The sequence below is a fragment of the Aptenodytes patagonicus genome, chromosome 21 (assembly GCF_965638725.1).
Source record: "Aptenodytes patagonicus chromosome 21, bAptPat1.pri.cur, whole genome shotgun sequence".
NCBI lineage: Eukaryota > Metazoa > Chordata > Aves > Sphenisciformes > Spheniscidae > Aptenodytes > Aptenodytes patagonicus.
Window position 1 is genome coordinate 1,626,231 of NC_134969.1, and position 18,775 is coordinate 1,645,005.

The following is an 18,775-nucleotide window of genomic DNA, read 5'->3' on the forward strand; positions in this document are numbered from 1 at the left end:
GGGGCCTCCCATGTTCAGAGCAATCCCTCTGCAAAGCTGCTGTACGCCTGAAAGCAAGCACTGCAGGGAGAGGCTAACAGTCCGCCCTGCGTCCCAGGAGAGCCAGGCTCACGATTTAAATACCACTGACAAACCCCCTCCGTCCAGGTAGTGTTTAACACCCATCTGTCAAAACAAACATGTGAAAGAAAGACTCTGCAACTTTTGCTAGCTGAAACTTCAGCAAGCACTGTTCTCCGGTGACCCAGAGGCATCTTGGTGGGCAGGACAGAGGCAGAAACAGACTGGCACCAGGGGCTGCCCACCAGCCTGGGCACGGGGAGGAACAGTGCAAGGTTTGTCCCTGCCCATCCCTAAGGAGAATCTGTTTAAATATACCGTGTTTAGGCCCGTAGAAAGTCAGCTTGAGGAGCTCTGTGGAGCCCAGACGGAGAGATTAAGAGCAAAGCTCCATGTAAGCCTTGCAGGGTTCATTCCAGGGTTGTGTGATCCAAATGGCACGCTTCAGCAGCTAGAGAGGAGCTTGGTGAATCAAGACGTTTCTATTCCTATCCAGTCCGCTAACCTGCCCTGTGATCTCCACTAAATCACTTCTCCTCTCTGCGCCTTCATTTCCTGCACCTGAAATAGCAGGAACACGAGGATCCTTTTCTTCTCTGGAAAGCAGCGAGCTCCTAGCAGGAAACCTTGTCTAGGCATTACAGTAACTGTAACATCGTCTTTACTAATACCATATTGAGACAGATGACAGCAAAGGGCAAAAGCCAGTGCAAACACTAGTCAAACAATCCCTGGAATGAAAAATACCTCCCGTACTGCAGTTGTGCATCATACCACAGCCCCACGCCTGCTGGGCTGCCTTGTCAGCTGGGGACAGAGCAGAAAGCCGAGCCAGGTGTTTTAGGCCAGCACTGCCCAGCTTTGGTTTAGCACAAGGCAGCGGCAATGCACCCAGGAGGGCTCAGCATCGCTCTTCCTGGAAGGAAGGGACTTGGGATCACCAGATTGGGAGACAGAGGTAGAACCTGCAGAGTTTTCCTCCTCCTCTGCCACATTTAGGGCACTGTGTCCCCTCTAAAAAATGTTCTGCTGTTATAACAGGTGGAAGAGGGAGGGATGCCAGTCGTCAAGCAATTAGCCAGCGGCCTAAGAGTTCAGCAAGCAGAGTGCTTGTTCCTGGCCGAGTGACCGCAAATGTATCACAACTCTCTGCACGGCAGATCTTCTGTCTGTGGCAGAGCTGTATCTGTACTGCGCGTGAATTCGCACGGTCCCTGTGCCCCTGGGTCTATGCAGACCTGGGATGGACCCTGTGGGGAGCCTCCGTAAAGTGCGTTGCTGTTTGCAAATGTCAGAGGCATGGTAAGTCTGCTAAGCGTTCACAGGAGAACCACACACCGTCGGAGAGCAGTTGCACTCAGGGTAGCCAGGCAGCTGACGTCTGGCTGGCACAGCAGCGTAGAGCCTGATCAGGTAAAAGTGAGCTTGTCGTGCAAAGGTAAGAACAACATCTGCAGTATGTCACGCACAATGTGTGAAGAAGGGGTAAAAAAATAGTGGGGAAGAAAAAGCAATGCCGAAAGGTTTGCAAAGCCAGCTTATGTCTTCACAGACACTTGTGTTCCAACTGTTGATGTAATGACTTGTCCTCAGTTTCTGCTCAGCTCCAGGCTCTCTGCCGGAGCAATCAGCACCTAGTAAAGAGGCTGCGATGTTTTCCTCTGTAAACACCATCTTAAATCAGGAAGTACCGGTCAGCCCGCATCAATGGCGACGAGGAATTACTGCCCAGGCCAGACCCACAGCTGGTGTCAGCCCAGACGGCTCCAGTGGCTGTAACAGGGCCGGGTGGGTTTATATTCAGTGCAGAGCTGACTCTCTGGGCTGCACTGAGGACTCTTTACTAACTTCTGTTGTTTTACAGGTTTTCCCATATGACTAACTACCTGTCTGCCTCTGTGTAGAAACCATGACAGCTATTCATCCTTGACAGCTTTTCTACCTACCTCTCAGCCCTCCCACTTTTCCCTTTCTCAACCAGTCTGTCCTTGCTGAGTTTCCTTCGTTGTGATGTATCTTTACACCGATTTGTTGGTGTAGAGCAGTCCAGGGAGTTACGGCAAGTTACACAATAAATTCAAGCTGCTTCCTCCTTTGTGGGTGATGTCTTTTTTTTCTTTCTTTTCAATTTCAGGGTTCCTTACAGGATCAACCTTCCTTTTTAGGAAGATATCGCATTTCCAGCTAAAGCATGCTTTGCTTGCTAGAAGCTGTGATGGGAGGATGGGAGGGCGAGCTCCCCTCTCTGTCACAGCCTCTCGCTCTCTGTGCTCCCGTTTCTGCTTTGCATTGGGATGCTTCAGCTCCGTAACTTATCTGGACCTACTGAGAAAAGATACTCCGGGGACCACAGAGTCTTTGGATATCTCCGTATATTGGGTACAGGATCTCAGTATCAGAAACTGTATATTGTATGTCAGGTATCTCAGTACGCATAAGAGTTTAGCGTAGGCTGCTTAGCATCCCTGTGCTATTCGCGGCTTTTGTTCTTGGAGTGACCCCCACCAAGGCTGTGTAGCATACACGTCATGTATAAATACACATAACTGCAATATTTGTCTTGAAAATAAAGTACGCAAAGGCGCATTCAATTTTAAGACGAACTGCAGCCCGGACAATTTCCCTTTAATGGTGGAAAATATTCCCTGATTTCTGCTAGGCAGAGATGTCCTGCTGTCCTTCTTATACCGATGTTAATAACGTCAGAAGTGCCTTCACCCCAGGAAGAGAGGTAGGTGTGCACTGGCTGCACGTGTGCTTCCTAAACAGGGAAATTCAATCTGTCAAGAAAATTCAATAACAACCTTAACATTTAATTGTACCCTAGGGCCCAATAAAAATCAACAAGGATGGTAGTTGTTGATTTTTCGTTAACCTTCTCTTAAAAAGGGTTCAAAAAATAACTGCTAAGTTAGACTGGCTGGCTGTATGTACATGTGCAATACGTGCGGAGGTCTATAGGGAAAAATGTGTTTAAAACTTTAGATTGGATCCACATAGAAAATACTCAAGCGCCGGCACAGAGCTTGGCCATTGTTAGGTAAAAGAAAACATCCTGTTTTGATTTATGCACGCAGCACTCAATTTAACAAGTGTAGCTACAGGCAATTGGAAAACAGTCAAAATGGTGAATTTGCTGCTTACACTCATTTATACTGTTTCCTGAAGACAATTTGCTGTTGCTTTTTGGCACGTTTAGTGTTTTTTAAACCACACAAAGGTTATGCCCAGTTCTCATAATTACACAGTGCCTTTCTTGGTATAGGTGCAGTTGGGCGTTTGCCATGTGCTGTAGCATCCAGAGTTTTATCTCCCGGGGCTGCCTCCTTCACGGCAACTGCCGTGGGGGTTTAATGCTTCGGTGGCCCCTTTCGTTAGCGTGGGGCCGGGTCTTTGTGGAGCCTCACTTAGTGAGTGTATTAGACGGGGCTCAGGCAGGGGCAAAGTCTAATCAATAAACCAAGTGCCCGTTGGAGTTACTCTGCTCATCCGGATGGCGCCTGCAGTTGGACAATGTCCAGGCAATTATTTGTTTTGTTTCTCTTGTTATTAATTATCTACATTACAGCCACACTTGGAAGCTTCTGGGTGCTGCACAGCCACCTAAGACAAGACATTTTTTGCCCTGAGAAATTTAAGTAGATGGGGGGGGGGGATAAGGGAATAGCAGGGAACAGCATTTGCTGATCAGTGGCTGCCAGAACCCATGTCCAGCCAGGCGATGAAACAGAGATGCCATCCAAGCTCTCTACCTGAGCTCATGGACGAGCTCTGAGGCCATCAGCCGATAGGAAAACCCGCAGGCACATCTGCAGCTCAGGAGTTTTCCCTTGGTGGCTGGCATGGACAAAAAAAAAATCCTTTATTGGCTCAATAGGTGAGTCAAGCTAGACCTTGTCCCTTCGATCATGGGGGATTCTGCTTGGGATGGTGTTTGGGGCGGCAAGAGGGACTCCAGACCGGACGGGCTGAGCATGTGCTCGCAGTTACCGTCTGTGGACCGGCAGGTTGTCACCGCAGACCGTGGCAGGAGCCACAGGGAGCCCCGCACAGGGCTTGGGGCTCGGCCCTGCACGCAGCTGGCACTGCTGGCTACTCCCAACACAGAAGGGTGGGCAGCAAGTGAATCACTCCATCGCTCCTGGAAGGATTTCACCGTCTCTTCACAGTTCAGTTCCCTTTGACTACATAGATCGGAGGCTGCGGGAGCGCCAGTCACGTACTTCCAAAAGAATTTGCGCCCAAGGAACAGTTGCCATACAAGGAGGGCTTAGAGTGGTTTTTTCCCTCTTGGACCTCCACAGAACGCCGTCAGCGAGCAGCCAGCCGTTCGCCAGTTTTATTCCACAGAGCGTGGGGCAGAAGCGGGACGCGCGATTGTCACCGCTCCATTTTCTCCACCGAGACTCTTGGAACGGTGCTCTTTAACAGCAAACACGGCGTGTTTCGGCTGGGAATGGCGCCGAAGACCCAGACTCGGGATTTTTGTCCCAAACCAAAACCCCGGACATCTGCCTGGCAGGAAACCCAGCTCTGCCCGAAACCCCCACCGTCCCGTGCGCACGAGCACCCCCCTCCCCACAGAGCGCGCCAGCGTGCCGGCCTAGGGCAGAGCTCCGTGGGAGCAGAGCTCCGTGGGAGCACACCGGCCGCTCAGCCCGCCCCCGCCGAGCTCCGTTCCCGGCGGATCGATCCCCGCAGCCTGCGGCCCGGGGGACAGGTGCTCCGTCAGGGGCCCGCGGGACGCCGACAGACCAGCCACCGCCTCACGCCACCCCCCTGCCCCTTCCAGGTGCCGCCCCACGGCTCGTTAGGGCCAGCCCTGTATCGGGGCGGGGGGGGGGGGCTATAAAACGGGGGGAGCAGCGCCCGCCCGGCCGTCTCCATCGCCCCGGGCCGCGCGCGCCACCGCCGCGCCACGTGACCCCGCCCCCGGGCGGCTGGCTGGCTGGCTCTCGCGAGCGCCGGCGGTGGCGTCATCGCCGCGCGCCGGCGCTTGCGCGCGACCGGGTGGGAGGCGGCGGCGGCGCTTCGCTGTGTCACGGCGCGGCCTGAGGGGACGGCGGAGCGTGGCCGGCCATGGAGTACCTCATCGGCATCCAGGGCCCCGACTACGTCCTGGTGGCCGCCGACACGGTGGCGGCCTCCAGCATCGTCCAGATGAAGCACGGTGAGAGGCGAGGCCCGCGCGGCGCCGGCAGCCTCGCCGCTGCTCCGGGGGGGGGGCCGTTAGCTCTGCTTTCCCCGGGGCAGGCCCGGCGGGGAGCCCCGGCCGAGCCGGACCGGTCCTGGGCGGGCAGGGTGCCCTTGGACTCCAGTCATGAGCAAGCGACCAGGGACGAGCTCCCTGTACGTGGTCAGGGCGCTCCGAGTCTGGCTCTGACTGCGGCTGAGGAGAGGCCGTTAAAATAGGCGGGTATGGGTGAAGATAAAGGCTGCTGAATGTTTCGGTTGAGGTTTTGTTCGTTGTAGGGGCTGCTGGCCGGTACCTGTCACTCAGTGAGCCTAGGTCTCGAGGGGCCGGTCGCTCAGAGTAAAGTTTCCGAGCCTGAGCCGACGTGAGTGCACTGTGTTGGGTTGTCACGTTAACTTACCGGTTCAGGTAAGCGTTGACTTGTCAACCCAAACCTTGCTCTGTGCCGCAATGTAGATGTGTGAAAAAACTGCACAGGGATAGCGATGGGTGAGATTAAATGCTTGGTTGTGTCTAATTCACTGGTAAAATGTAATTGATGGAAAAAAGAAAATATTGGAAGTAAAAGTGTAAGTGAAATTTGTAGCATATGAGCCAAACTGTAATATGTTTTTGGTTTCTTTATGTGATAAAACATCTGGGGGATTACCAAGCCTTTGAAATTATCTAAAATGAATTTTTCTGCCTACTGTTGCAATAACCTAGACTGACGCTTGTTTACAAGGGGTAGACTAGAAGCTTGTTTACTAGGTATAGTGGTCTTTCTAATCTAAATACTGTGGTTTAGAAGCTCTTTTTTTAAAAAAAGTTGTAGATTGTAGTATTGATAAACATCCCATAAAACCATGAATGTTGTAGCTAGCAGTGATTTTACCTAAAATATTTCACTTCAGGTCTGTGAAAGTCAATTGGAGTAGTGTTAGAAAGATGGCTGTGAAAGGTGGTGGCACATACAAAATACAAATATAATCACTTGAAACAATGTTTTGTAAGTTAATGTTGGTTCCAAGTAGGTTTATTCATAAACTTTAAGGAAAATGTACTCAGAACATAGGATTTATTTGTCTTATTCCCCCCAATTTGTCTTGGGGGGAAAAAAAACCCCACAAATTTCAAGTATTTGTTTAGAATATTGGCATTTACTAATACTTGCTTTAATGTGTAAATAGATTGCAAGGGCTGATCGGTGTCAGCGGCCTTTCCTGAACTCTCAAGCCATGCAGCTTCTGTGCAGCTACTGGGTACTTGAATAACTCTTGAAATCGTGTTAGGGGATTGTGACACTTCATACCTGTCTTGCAGCAGAGGTTATTCAGCAGCGTTTAGTAAACTGAAAGTGAAGTTCAGAGGTGGAGGTTTAGTGATGTTCCGCAGACCTACCTTCAGTATAGAGAAGTGTTCTTCCTTTCACTCCAACAGCTACTTGAATTTTTCTGTCTCGGATATGTGAGCGCAGTCTGCTCTAATTAGGGGAGACTGCAGCGTTAGAGTGAGCACAGAATTGTCTTCGGTGTTGTCATCATGACAACTTGGATTCCCTCAAATACACACACAAGTTTTTAAAACTGCAATTATGAGTAAAAGTGTAGCTTATTGTTCCTTAATTTCTGTGTATATCGGTGGGCTGTTTTATAATCAATACTTAAATGTTCTTTTTTTTTTAACCAAAAATAATGACAAGCAAAAACCTGTTTCTGAAAAAGTCTCACTTGCCTAAATTGCTAGTTTTTGAGACAGCCCTGGATATCAGGAAGAGGGGATCATTTTACATGGAATTTGGTTCTGGATTTCCTAAGATTGCTTTTGCTCGATGTGTTGATATTTCAGCTTTCTACTAAAGGATTTGCTTCTGATGCAGTATATTTAGATAAAGTAGAATGGTCACTGAGCAAAATTCTTATTCCTGAACCCAGGAAGCCCCATGTATAATGTTAAACTTTGTCTGAACACAATATTCTGTGTGAAGTTTTAGTCTTCATTTCTGTGTAAGAAAGACCATGTATTTCGAAATGCCTCCTTTCCTGAAGGAAGCACTTTGTGCATTTCAGCTTTGTTTCTCTTGGTGGTGTGTTTAACAAGCCTTGTGTACTATGCCACCAAGGGTGAGAAGCTGAATGTTAGGGTTTGCTCAGGAGGACTTTTTTGGTGGTGTTCCAGGACATAATGTAGTTATCCAAGTTTCTTACTTTCTTGCTTTTGAAAGAAATCATAATGTGTTATGATATTGGCAAAATAATTAATTCTTTCTCATGACCATGGCTCTTAATGTTATTTTCTTTGCCTAGACCATGACAAAATGTTTAAGATGAGTGAAAAGATCTTACTCCTATGTGTTGGGGAGGCTGGAGACACTGTACAGTTTGCAGAATACATCCAGAAAAATGTTCAGCTCTACAAAATGAGAAATGGTGAGTGAAGGAGAACAGTTACTCACTGTTTGGTTTGGAAGCAGAGTTAATGATAAGTATAGTTTACAGTTGAACGTTGGTGGAAAGTGCTGTTCTCAAAGCTTCTCTAGCTTTAAGGATTTCTGCATTTTTAGTGTCAAGCAAAGGTGATAGTGAAGGCAGGATGAAGAAACGGAGATTGGACTATATAGTACAAACCAAGAGGTTTATCCGAAGCCCAGCTAACCTATTTGAAATATAAATGACACAGTAATAGGTTTGTTAGTAAAATATTTCTCTTAATATGTCCATTGTGTGACAACTGTTACCAGTTTTCCTGATACACCAGACTGAAAAACTCAGGCTAAATGCCCATAGTATTTTAATTTTTTGAAGCTATGCGTTTTAATGGTCTATACAGATATGAGCTACCTGGATTTTGAGGGCCCTTTTTATGCCTGTAGCTTTCAGAATAAACTGGAATTAGACAAATGACACTTTGTCATTAAAGAATATCTTGTTATTTCAAAATAGGAATGGAAAGTCAGGAAGTGAGACATGAATATGGATTTGTACCGTTATCAAATACACACATTTCTTCTCCAGGTTATGAATTGTCTCCTACTGCAGCTGCAAACTTTACACGACGAAACCTAGCTGACTATCTTCGGAGTCGAGTGAGTAATAGCTGAAAGATTTTGGCAAAGGCTTACAGGGGAAAATTTCCATTTTCAAGTAATGGAATCCGATGAAAAAGGTGGCGGCTTCTGTCTTTAGTGATGAATTCACTTTGCTGAAAGGATGTTGTCGTGGTTTAACCCCAGCCGGCAACTAAGCACCCCACAGCCACTCGCTCACTCCCCCTCGGTGGGATGGGGGAGAGAATCAGAAGAGTAAAAGTGAGAAGACTGGTGGGTTGAGATAAAGGCAGTTTAATAGGTAAAGCAAAAGCCGTGCACACAAACAAAGCAAAACAAGGAATTCATTCACCCCTTCCCATGGGCAGGCAGGTGTTCAGCCACCTCCAGGAAAGCAGGGCTCCATCACGCGTAACGGTGACTTGGGAAGACAAACGCCATCGCTCCGAATGTCCCCCCCTTCCTTCTTCCCCCAGCGTTATATGCTGAGCATGATGTCGTACGGTGTGGGATGTCCCTTTGGTCAGTTGGGGTCAGCTGTCCCGGCCGTGTCCCCTCCCAGCCTCTTGTGCACCCCCAGCCTGCTGCTGGTGGGGTGGGGTGAGAAGCAGAAAAGGCCTTGACTGTGTGTCAGCACTGCTCAGCAGTAATGAAAACATCCCTGTGTTATCAACACTGTTTCCAGCACAAACCCAAAACACAGCCCCGTACTAGCTACTGGGAAGAAAATTAACTCTACCCCAGCCAAAACCAGCACAGATGTTTTATTAGAATATGACTTGATTTGCTTATTTTAAAAAACTTATCACTTATCAATAACTGATACAACTATAGTCTTAAAATTTCAGCCTTGGGCCCAATAAACATTTTGTCACAAACACTGCAGGCAGCTAAGTGAATTAAGCCTCTTTAACATCGAGATAAGGTTGTCAGTTTTCATGCAAATGCACTGAATCCATTTAATCTTCTTGGAAAATGATTTAATAGAGCAAAGCTGTTTGATGTACTTAGCAAAACAAGTCCCTTTTGTAAACAGCAACACGAGGCTTTCAGTAAATATCAAATCCAAGTTGGAGCTGTATTTTCAGGTTACTAAACTGCAATTACTGATTTTTTTCTCATGGTAATTTTTGAAGTATGAAAAGATGTCATGAAGGGGCAAATGGACTTTTAAAGATCCAAGGTTAGGAAGCATTTCATTAGCATTCTTCTCAACATGCTATATGAAAGAAAACAAGAAGAAATAGGATGTTGAGAATGAAGTTGAACAACTGTCGGGGATAGGGCATGGGATAAATTATGTTGCTATTCTGACAGTATACTGCACAGGCCTGAAATGATGCTTCACAGTAGCAAATAAAGGCCAGTATTAACATCAGAGCTGTATTGTTGAGAATTATACATGTGTGGAGTGAGGCCCAGATGCTTCTTCAAGAACTCATCTGCAGGAACAACCTAAGATCACGTTCTCATTTCTGACATGGAGGACAGCTGAAGGTAGCAAATTTTCAAGTTACTAAAGTTAGAGCGAGTCGATGGAAGAACGGAGTGCAGGGTCCTGCCTCAATTTCATACATGAAACACTACTCTTCTGGTTTAAATGACTTCAACCAACTACATGGATTAAGCATGTTGGTAGATGATGGTTGGCAGTGATGCTGCTTGCTTTAGTGTTTGTTCAGGTGTGATTTGGAAGGTCTGTGTGTGTTTTGTGGAACTCTGTGCAGTTTTTGAGGTTGACGTGAAGGAGTAATGCTGCTTGGTGCCTGGCCCAGATGGCTGTCGGCTGCCTGGTGCTGGTGGCTTGTCTCAAGGGCATCTGACCTGCACAGATGGTGTAGGTGAGGCTGGCGCTGAATGTCCTGCCCACTTAAGCAGGAGCAGCCATTTCTTACATACGATTTAAAAGTACCGCTAACGGGAGTAATTTAACAGGCTTTTTGGTAAACTTGGCCAGCAGGATGTAGTATTGATGTGGCGCTGTCGTCTTCCTCTGTGCCATGTCCCTTGAGGCCCGATCCTCCCTTTGTCTCCCCTCCTTCCTGAGCCCACGCCTGTCTTCCAGCTCACCTGCTCCAGATGGGCAGCACAGTAGGGAGGACACTGGCAAAGGCAGATGTGTTTATTTACCGGAGACAAAATGCTGTGCTGTTGCAGATGGCAATGCCCTGGAGCAAGCGGCGCACTCTGACACTACTGTCACACTACAGTGATCTCTGTACTGTAGGGAGAACTCTTTCTTTAAACATAGCACTTAATGATTTGTTTGTGGGATTTAGAATTTGGGGATACAAACCTTGCCATCAGAATTTTTTTCCCATGAATTTTGTTACATTTTCATCATAATTTGTGGGACACCAGAAGGATTAACACTAGCTCTCTGTATCTATTTAAATTGCATATAGGATTCCTGGAGGCTACTGATTTAATTATGTGGATGATAAAAAATGAAAAGGTAAAACATGCCACCACCTCCTGTTAGGAGCAGGAAAATAGTTTAGTAGTAAAAAGTTTGGTGGGAGAAAAAGCAGTTTGTTGCTGTATTGCCATTCACCATGTGAGGCCGTTCCTGTTACGGAGGGCTAGAAGGCATGTGAAGGGGAGTGGCTAACACTGAAACAGTACTTCTTGAGGCATTATACTGTTGTCAAGGCCCAGCCCAAAATAGAGCTTGTTCTGCATTGTTAATCACCATCTGGGTTCCTCCCTATGTTATCTAGTTTGATTTAATTTATGAACCTGGTGGCTCATGTAGGCCAAGTTCCTGATATCTTGGGGATGGCTATCTTGTAAGGCAGTGCCTTGAAGTTGTTCTTTTGGTGGCAAGTATCAAGTGTAATGACACTGGGCTTGGAACTTAAGGCCATTACATTACTGTGCTCTTTTCCTGAATAGTCAACATGTGGTTTTTCATGACATTTCTCTTTTTAAAACATGGGGTTTATGCTCCAGAGTAGGATCTGAAAAGAATCTTTGTTGATTTCCATTTATATGTTGCAATTGAGGCAAACCTAGAATCTACTTTGGAGCCGACTGGCTTTCGCATAGGTGGGTGGTCCTGTAGTTCCTCTTCCACCGCTGCCTTCTCCAGTGTCTCACTTGATTCACCTGCTGAGTCAAGTGCCGGGTTTAGTACGTTTAACATACTACTGAGGCTGCGTGGTGGTGGGGAGTAGGAAAAATAACCCCCTGCCCCTCCAAACCCGATGAAGTTCAGTTTCTTGTTGTGATGCTATGTTTAATTATAGGTGACAGGGTCTGGCCTGAGTCCAGAGGAAGACTGTCAGTTCCTCTCTCCTTGTCCACGCTTGGCAGGATGCTTCCTCACGCCCACCTTTCCCCCCTTGCTGTGACTTTGGCTTCCGCCAGATGTCACACCGCTGCTTGTCACCACCCAGCCTCCCGCTGCTGATCTTGTTGGTTTAGTGTATTTATCGCAACTGTTCTCTTCAGCTGTAAATTCTGAAGAATTTCACACATCTCTTAATTGCTGTAGTTATTTTAAATCAAACAGCATAAAGTGCAAAGCTACTTGGGATGAGAAATATTGCCTCTCATAGGAAGGTTAAGTTTGGAAAAAAATAAAAATGTAATCTATCCTGGGGTGTTAGTCATCCACTCATTTGGTAGCCCTTTAATCACACCAGTCTTCTAAAGAGTTTAGAACTGTTGGCATGGATTTGGTTACAAAAGCCAAGGCTGCCTCTGGCATGGGCAAAAGGATTGAGACCTACAAGGAATACCAATCCCAGCATAGAGATCTTAGTCCCACTAAGACAGCACTGAGAGGTGCTGTCTGCAAATTTCATTTGTCATCACGGAAGTAGTAAATAGATTATGTATATTTTCTAATGTTTAAATCCTACCTTTCTTGAATAAGGGGAAGGCACGGGGGACACTTTATTTACGTTTGAGTTTTAAGAAACTGTCTCATAGACCATTAGCGGGAGAACTTACAACTGAAAAACAGTTCACAGATTTGTTTAAGTCTGTATAACACCATTTATTTATGGTTGAGTATCTCGCATATGCCAATGTTGGTAATTCAAAGTCACACAATAATTTGAGTGATCTTGTGTCATGGCTCTTAAATATTAGCTTGTGTGATGTTTCAGAATAAATAAATTATGAAATACAGGATAATTAAATGAATACAGCTGCATGGTAACTTGGTTCCAAGTATTCTTGAATGCTTTGAAGATTAAATCACACAATTTACAGTGATGTTTGATATATAACTGTAGCATGCTTTATTCTTTCTTACTATCTGGTGAAAGTCAAAATACAGTATCCTGTAATATTTTTTTGAGTGCAAATTCACTGTGCTTATTATCACAGGAAAAAGTTCATTTTGATAATGTTTTGGCTTTAGGGTGAAATTGTGTTTGCTTGTTCAAATCTATTGTTAGTTGCATCATAATTTTTTTCTCATTTTGTTGCTTTGTTGATCTAGACTTGCCAGCATTTTAAGAGATATCCTGTTAGTATGATTAATAAGAAACATTATATAAATGTGAAAATACTGGAAGTATATAAAAGCAGTTTTAAAAAAACATATTCCAAAATTTTCTTCTGAGCCTACATTTAAGAATAATACAGTGCATGCATGTTTCATTGTCTTATAAAGTACACATCTTGGATGAAGATGTATAGGGACATCTGCTTTATTCATTATGGTGGAACACTAAACCTAAAACACGAGGGAAACGGCTAAGGAATTGCTAAAGTTGCAAGTACAGCGCAATAAAAAGGCATGTTAACGTTAATGCAGTTGCATGGTCTTTTTTGATATGATGTAGGTATTTCTCAGTCTTATTTGATAGGCTCTTGCTGAAGTCATAAACAAGAATCGGAGAAGATAGCAGCTGAAGCAGACTAAATTTCTAGTTTAAGAAAACTGTTTCCAACCAAACAAAAAAAGCTACTGCTAACATGATGTTGCAGTATCTTAGTAGTCAGTTTTGAATAGAAATAAACCAATTCCTTAAATCTTCATTCACTTGGTCAAGTTAGCCTAATATTAAAGATCAAACTTGGTATGTGCAATAAAAATCTAACTATCAATTAACAAGACAGCGTAACACTGTATATAACTGTTTGCACTGTATGTAAGCTTTCATATGTGCTAAAAAGGTCTATGGTTAGCAGTAGCGTGACTGAGAAAAGAGCGTGCTAAATTAACAAAGAAGTTCTTATAAACTGCAAAATGTTCACGTTGTGCTCACATGTTGACAGTAAAAATCCACAAGTTTTATGTTGAGATGAAAGAATCTGATGTGAAAACATAATTAAAGTTTTCTTAAGTTTGAATGTGCCATGAAAGCGTTTTAAAAAAAAAAAAACAAACCCACAACCCACTAGTTTTCAGGAGAATCAGAGTTTTATGTTTTTTATTTGCTTCGGCATTCCATATTACCAAAAGACCTAATCGTTTTTAGATTGAGATCCATAATCTCCTGCAGACAGTATTGATGTAGTTGCTAGTAGCATTTTATGGCAAAGAATTGTCAAACTATGTTGCTATTCTGTAGGTGGTGTGGGGAATTAAGATTCAAAGATTTGGGTGTGGCTGCTTTAATGAAAACACCATTTCTGTTTGTAGACCCCTTACCATGTCAACCTTCTCCTGGCTGGCTATGATGACCACGATGGTCCTGCCCTTTATTACATGGATTACCTTGCGACTCTGGCTAAAGCTCCTTTTGCAGCACATGGATATGGTGCATTCCTTACCCTCAGCATCCTTGACCGCTATTACAAGCCAAGTAAGTGGAGTCTGTGGAGGAAAAAATTCTCCTGTTACCGATTAATAAAATAAAGGCTTAAACTGAGAGATTGACATTTGCTGAGTCAGATGGTCCAGTGCAATTGCTGTGATGCTACAGATTTGAATGTGACTTTTTGTTAGAATAAATGTAGCTTTAAAGATTGCCTTCTGTTTTCGCTGAAATGGTAATGTGAAACTAGTCAACTCCTTAAAGTGTTTTCCTGTTTGAAGCATAACAGACTGTAAGTGAAGGAAGTTTCAATTCATTCTAAAACATGACTAGACTTTCCTGGATCATTGGCTATTAGTAGTCTGTTTTTAATAAATAACATTTTGATAACTTTATCTTCTACTTGCTTGTCTATTGACTATGACATGTACATTTTCCCAGAGTATCAATCTTCAGAGGGCAGTCCCAGATCCTCTTGCTCCATATCTTGGATTGGCTTTGTGTGTGGTATATTAAAAACATACAAGTGAAAAGATATTCCTAGCAAGATTATCTCCAGTACTCTGAAGTGGTGGTGATGAAGATTGGTTGGTTTGGTTTACAGTTTTATGCACGTGGTAGCTCTTGATCATAATTCTTCTACATGTCTGTACCTGTCTAAAGTTTTAATTTTAGAATCATAATCCAGTTCTTACACTGCCAAGGAGTAAACATGGCCCCATCCCCACTTTACGGATGAGGAAATGTACAAAGCTTGGAATATTGTTAATCTGACATCTTTGGCTTTAGCTACAAAACTACTTTACTCCTGTGTGCAAAGCTGAGTTTAATGTCATAGCAGAGATGTTCACTTAGTAATCCTTTCATCTATCTCCTGCAAGAATTGTAGCTATAAACTGACAATTTTATTCTAATGGGACTTCTGCCTGAAACCGTGGATGCAGGTCTGGAGCAAACTCTAGAAACAAGTTTTGTGAGATCCACAGAGCTTAGTTGTCTTCTAGTCACGTCCCTTGAAAATTATACTGCTCCATTTTCACCATTCCTTGTGAAAAGAGAAAAACAGTGACCTACAATGTGTTGTCATGGCTTGCCATCCCTATAGAGTGCTGGACTTTATCCTAATGTGTGAGAATAGCAGGGGCATCACACACGTGCCTTTCTCATTATTAAAACTAATACCCAGCAGGGAACGTAGCACTAAAACCAATCTCCGCCTACTGTCACTGACTTGCAGCCGGCTGTGGACAGATGGAGCTGATTTAAAACTGTAATAAACTCGAGGAGGGAGAGACGGCTGGACTTCTCCGAAGCCCAGTCCCTGGCCATGGGAGGCAAAATTCCGTCATGCTTCCCATTCAGTGTAACAAATCGATTCTCAATGGCTTGTTGCAGCGTGAGCGCTTCGGTGCAGGGCGTCCTCAGTACATCTGGAAAGTGTTTTCTGTGAGCTGGGAAGGAGAGTTTTTGGTGCTCAGCTGAAAAGTTGTTTAAATTTAATAAAGTTTCTGTTGAGAGAGATGGCCTCTAATTAAATCAATCTGTGGATGTTTTCTCTTTCAGGTATCACACGTGAGGAAGCTGTGGAGCTCCTAAAAAAATGTCTAGAGGAGGTGAGTTGCCAAACTTAGGCCCTTATGATCTTGAGAAAGGAATGTATGTTTGCATTCATTTGCTGATATTTTCCTGTTCCTCTTGTCGCATTCTTTTGCTGTCTTTGCCAGAAGGGGTAATAAATGCACATTGACCAGATGTGGAGTAGCTACCGAGGAAAAGGATTTGTAGGCACTTGCATTGTCTTAGCATGGTTCATGTCCTCCAGAACGTAAACTTGAGCTTAATTGCTTTTCTTTACTTCTGCTTCTTCCATGCTTAGCATAATATTGATACAGACAGACTTTGACTTTTTCCTGTTTTGTTTCTTCTGAACATAATGCAAGCATCCTTCTGTTACTTGTATTCCACTTAACTAGTATATACTTCTAAGTGTACTTCTCTTCCAGCTTGCGAAGTGATATCTGAGGTAAAGATTTGACCTTAAAGTTCATGATCAATTTTAATGTAAACATAACCTTTCAGACTCCAAGGCTTTTATAGTAGGAGAATAATCTTTATCCTTGTCTTTAAGACATTGAATTGAATGTAATTGGGGAGGAACATCTGGGGAAACCTCAGGAAGAAGTACTCTAAAGAGGATCTGTTGATCCATGCACTTTGTGCCCTAAGTTGTAGCCCACTCTGGTCATCTTCCTGCTTAAATGTCTTCCTTGTTAACAGGCTTTGTGTATTTTGCATCACTAGCCTTATCTAACATAGATAGTCTTATAACAGAGAGCAAACTCATACTAACTGATTCCTGAGCAGTGAAAAAAACACTCTAGTTCCTAATATTTCAGGTCACTAGAACCAGGATGGAAATTTTGATGTGCAACAGCGTATCCCTTAAATTATGCTCTCCTCTTTTATCTAAAGCTTTGAATGAATCTCATCTCTTTTGTCTTTTTGTCTTTTGTTGAACAGCTTCAGAAACGCTTCATCCTAAATCTGGCTTCTTTCAATGCCCGGTTCATTGACAAAGATGGCATCCATGAAGTGGACAATATACCCCTTCCAAAAGCGATGTCCTAACCCCTGAGATCTTTCTTCAGCAGTCTTCTTTTTTGTTCACTTTTGTTTTTTTCTATTCGTTTGAAGCACACAAGTCATGTACTGCACTGGGAGATCGAATAAAGATTGACATTTATATAGCCAGTTTTATCTTTTTATTCCACTGATCCTTCCTGAGAGTATTTAACTAAATCATTCCACAGTGAAGGTGAAACTTGATTTATTGTTAATGGGTGCATGTTCAGGTTACTTATCTTTCTTTCCTTTTCTGAGATTTTTACTGCCCCCCTGTAAGTTTTCTTATGTGTGGGAAAACTGGTAGTATATTCTCTACATGACAGTGTGCTGTCATTCCCTCTCATAACTGACTATTAAAGCTCAACAAACACCGGGCAAGTGTTTCATGCTAGACATACAGCATCTACTTTATTTTTTCCAAAGACATTACTACTGTTTGCTTTATAAAAAAATAATAATCACATTTTCAAAGACTTAATTTGCTTTTGTTATACCTTGTTTCAATCTAATCCAAGTGAAAGGTGAAAGAACAGATTGTCAAGTAGAATGAGTTTTAAAATGCTAGTGTCATTTTTAACTCACCTGGCTGTGGTTCTGTTACTGGGGAAGAATGTCCTCCTGCTGGCACAGTAGGCTCCTAACTACATTAAGTATTTTAAATACAAACCAATGTATCAATTGCATCATTTTTCTTAATTGATGTGTCTGTACATTTAGAAGGCCATGAAAAGTTCAATGAGAAAATAAAACTGCAGTACTCTTCATAAACCTTTGAATTACTCTTAACTAGCTAGAGCTTTGTTTCCATGAGAATAATCACTGATCTGTCTGGGCTCTAGATGATGCTTCCATATAAAAACTCCATTCACAGAACAGCCTCAGATAACTACCATGTGGCTGATACTTCTAGTCTGCCCAGAAGTGATTCTTCCAAGAAAAATTTTCATTGAGACTGCTTCCCTACTTGAATTTGCGTTGAATGAGTTAACTATTTAAAATGCTCTGTTTGGGTGCTTATTTTATGTTTCAATAAGCTCGGGAAAAGAATCTTGGAAATAGAAGGCTGGATGTGTACAAGATTGTGTGCAGACTATTACTTGTGTGGGATGGCATAACGCCTAAGTTCTCAGCTGGGAAAGGTATGTGACAGACTTAACTGTCTGTATTTGTCAAAGCTGTTTTGGTCTTGCCTCAGTAGTGTGTTTGAGAATGTTAGTCTCTTCCCCAAAAAGCTTCCAGTCTTAAAGACCAAGTATTCCCGTCTTACTGAACAGGTGAGAACTGGATTAGAGACAGACTCGCTTAATGTCACAGAAGAAATTTGCAGCTCCAGTGCCTTAACTCGTCCTGCCTCTTAAGAGTGCCCTTACTTAAATCCAATTCTTCACTGAAGTCCCATCAGGCTTTGTAGTTTAATTCTTTCCAGAATGAGTTTAATTACCAGCTGGTTTTGTTGTAGTAATTGCTGCGATGGCTTTTATTTAAGGCCAATGGCATATAACTCTCTGAAAGATTTTGCTAAAATTTACTTTGTCCTTTAAAAACCTTTTCGAACTTCTAAGAAAGGAAGTCCCCAGCCTGATTATTTTCTCTTGGCAGGTCACATTTAACATGAGTAGAGTCTGAGTGTTCTAGTTCTGTGATTGAAATCTCACCCCTTCATGTTGCATTAATGTATTTCTTTAGCTTAATATGCAGCATCTCTAATTTATTTTACCACTGATGTTGAATGTTTTTGCAGGTTTCTTGTCTGTCTTTTCAAAGTCATCATTGCAGAGTGGCTGAGCTGATGTGATATTTTTGTCACTGCATATCAAAGTAGCGATGCCTCATTATTGGAGGTATTCCTTATTTCAGACACCGAAACTGGGGTGTGGTGCTATTAGATCATGTGAGTCTGGCAGAGAATCTGCCTGGAGTTTTTATTGGCACCTATTTGCATGCAGGTGATTAATAAACATAAAACAATTACTCCCTTCCAAATACCCTTGTTGGAGTCAGGTTGGAGTGGAACATATGTTTTGCCTGAGGGCAGGGACCGGGATCTGAATCCCCCATTGAGTGAGAGATACAAGGGGTTGCATCAGAAGCCAACAGAGCAGCAACCTCTAGGAATGAATAAATACAGACCTTTATTGCAAAGCAGTAGAACAA

The 18,775-nt window shown here is 43.7% G+C and overlaps 1 protein-coding gene across 1 annotated transcript; it reads left to right on the top strand.

Annotated features, from left to right (window-relative positions):
• Positions 1-5,073: 5,073 nt before the first annotated feature.
• PSMB2 (proteasome 20S subunit beta 2) lies at positions 5,074-16,743 on the top strand. The gene is made up of 6 exons (XM_076357275.1): positions 5,074-5,230; positions 7,540-7,662; positions 8,248-8,318; positions 13,882-14,044; positions 15,560-15,609; positions 16,517-16,743. The coding sequence occupies exons 1-6, from the start codon at positions 5,140-5,142 to the stop codon at positions 16,622-16,624; spliced, it is 606 nt and encodes a 201-aa protein (XP_076213390.1). The 5' UTR covers positions 5,074-5,139; the 3' UTR covers positions 16,625-16,743.
• Positions 16,744-18,775: the final 2,032 nt, after the last annotated feature.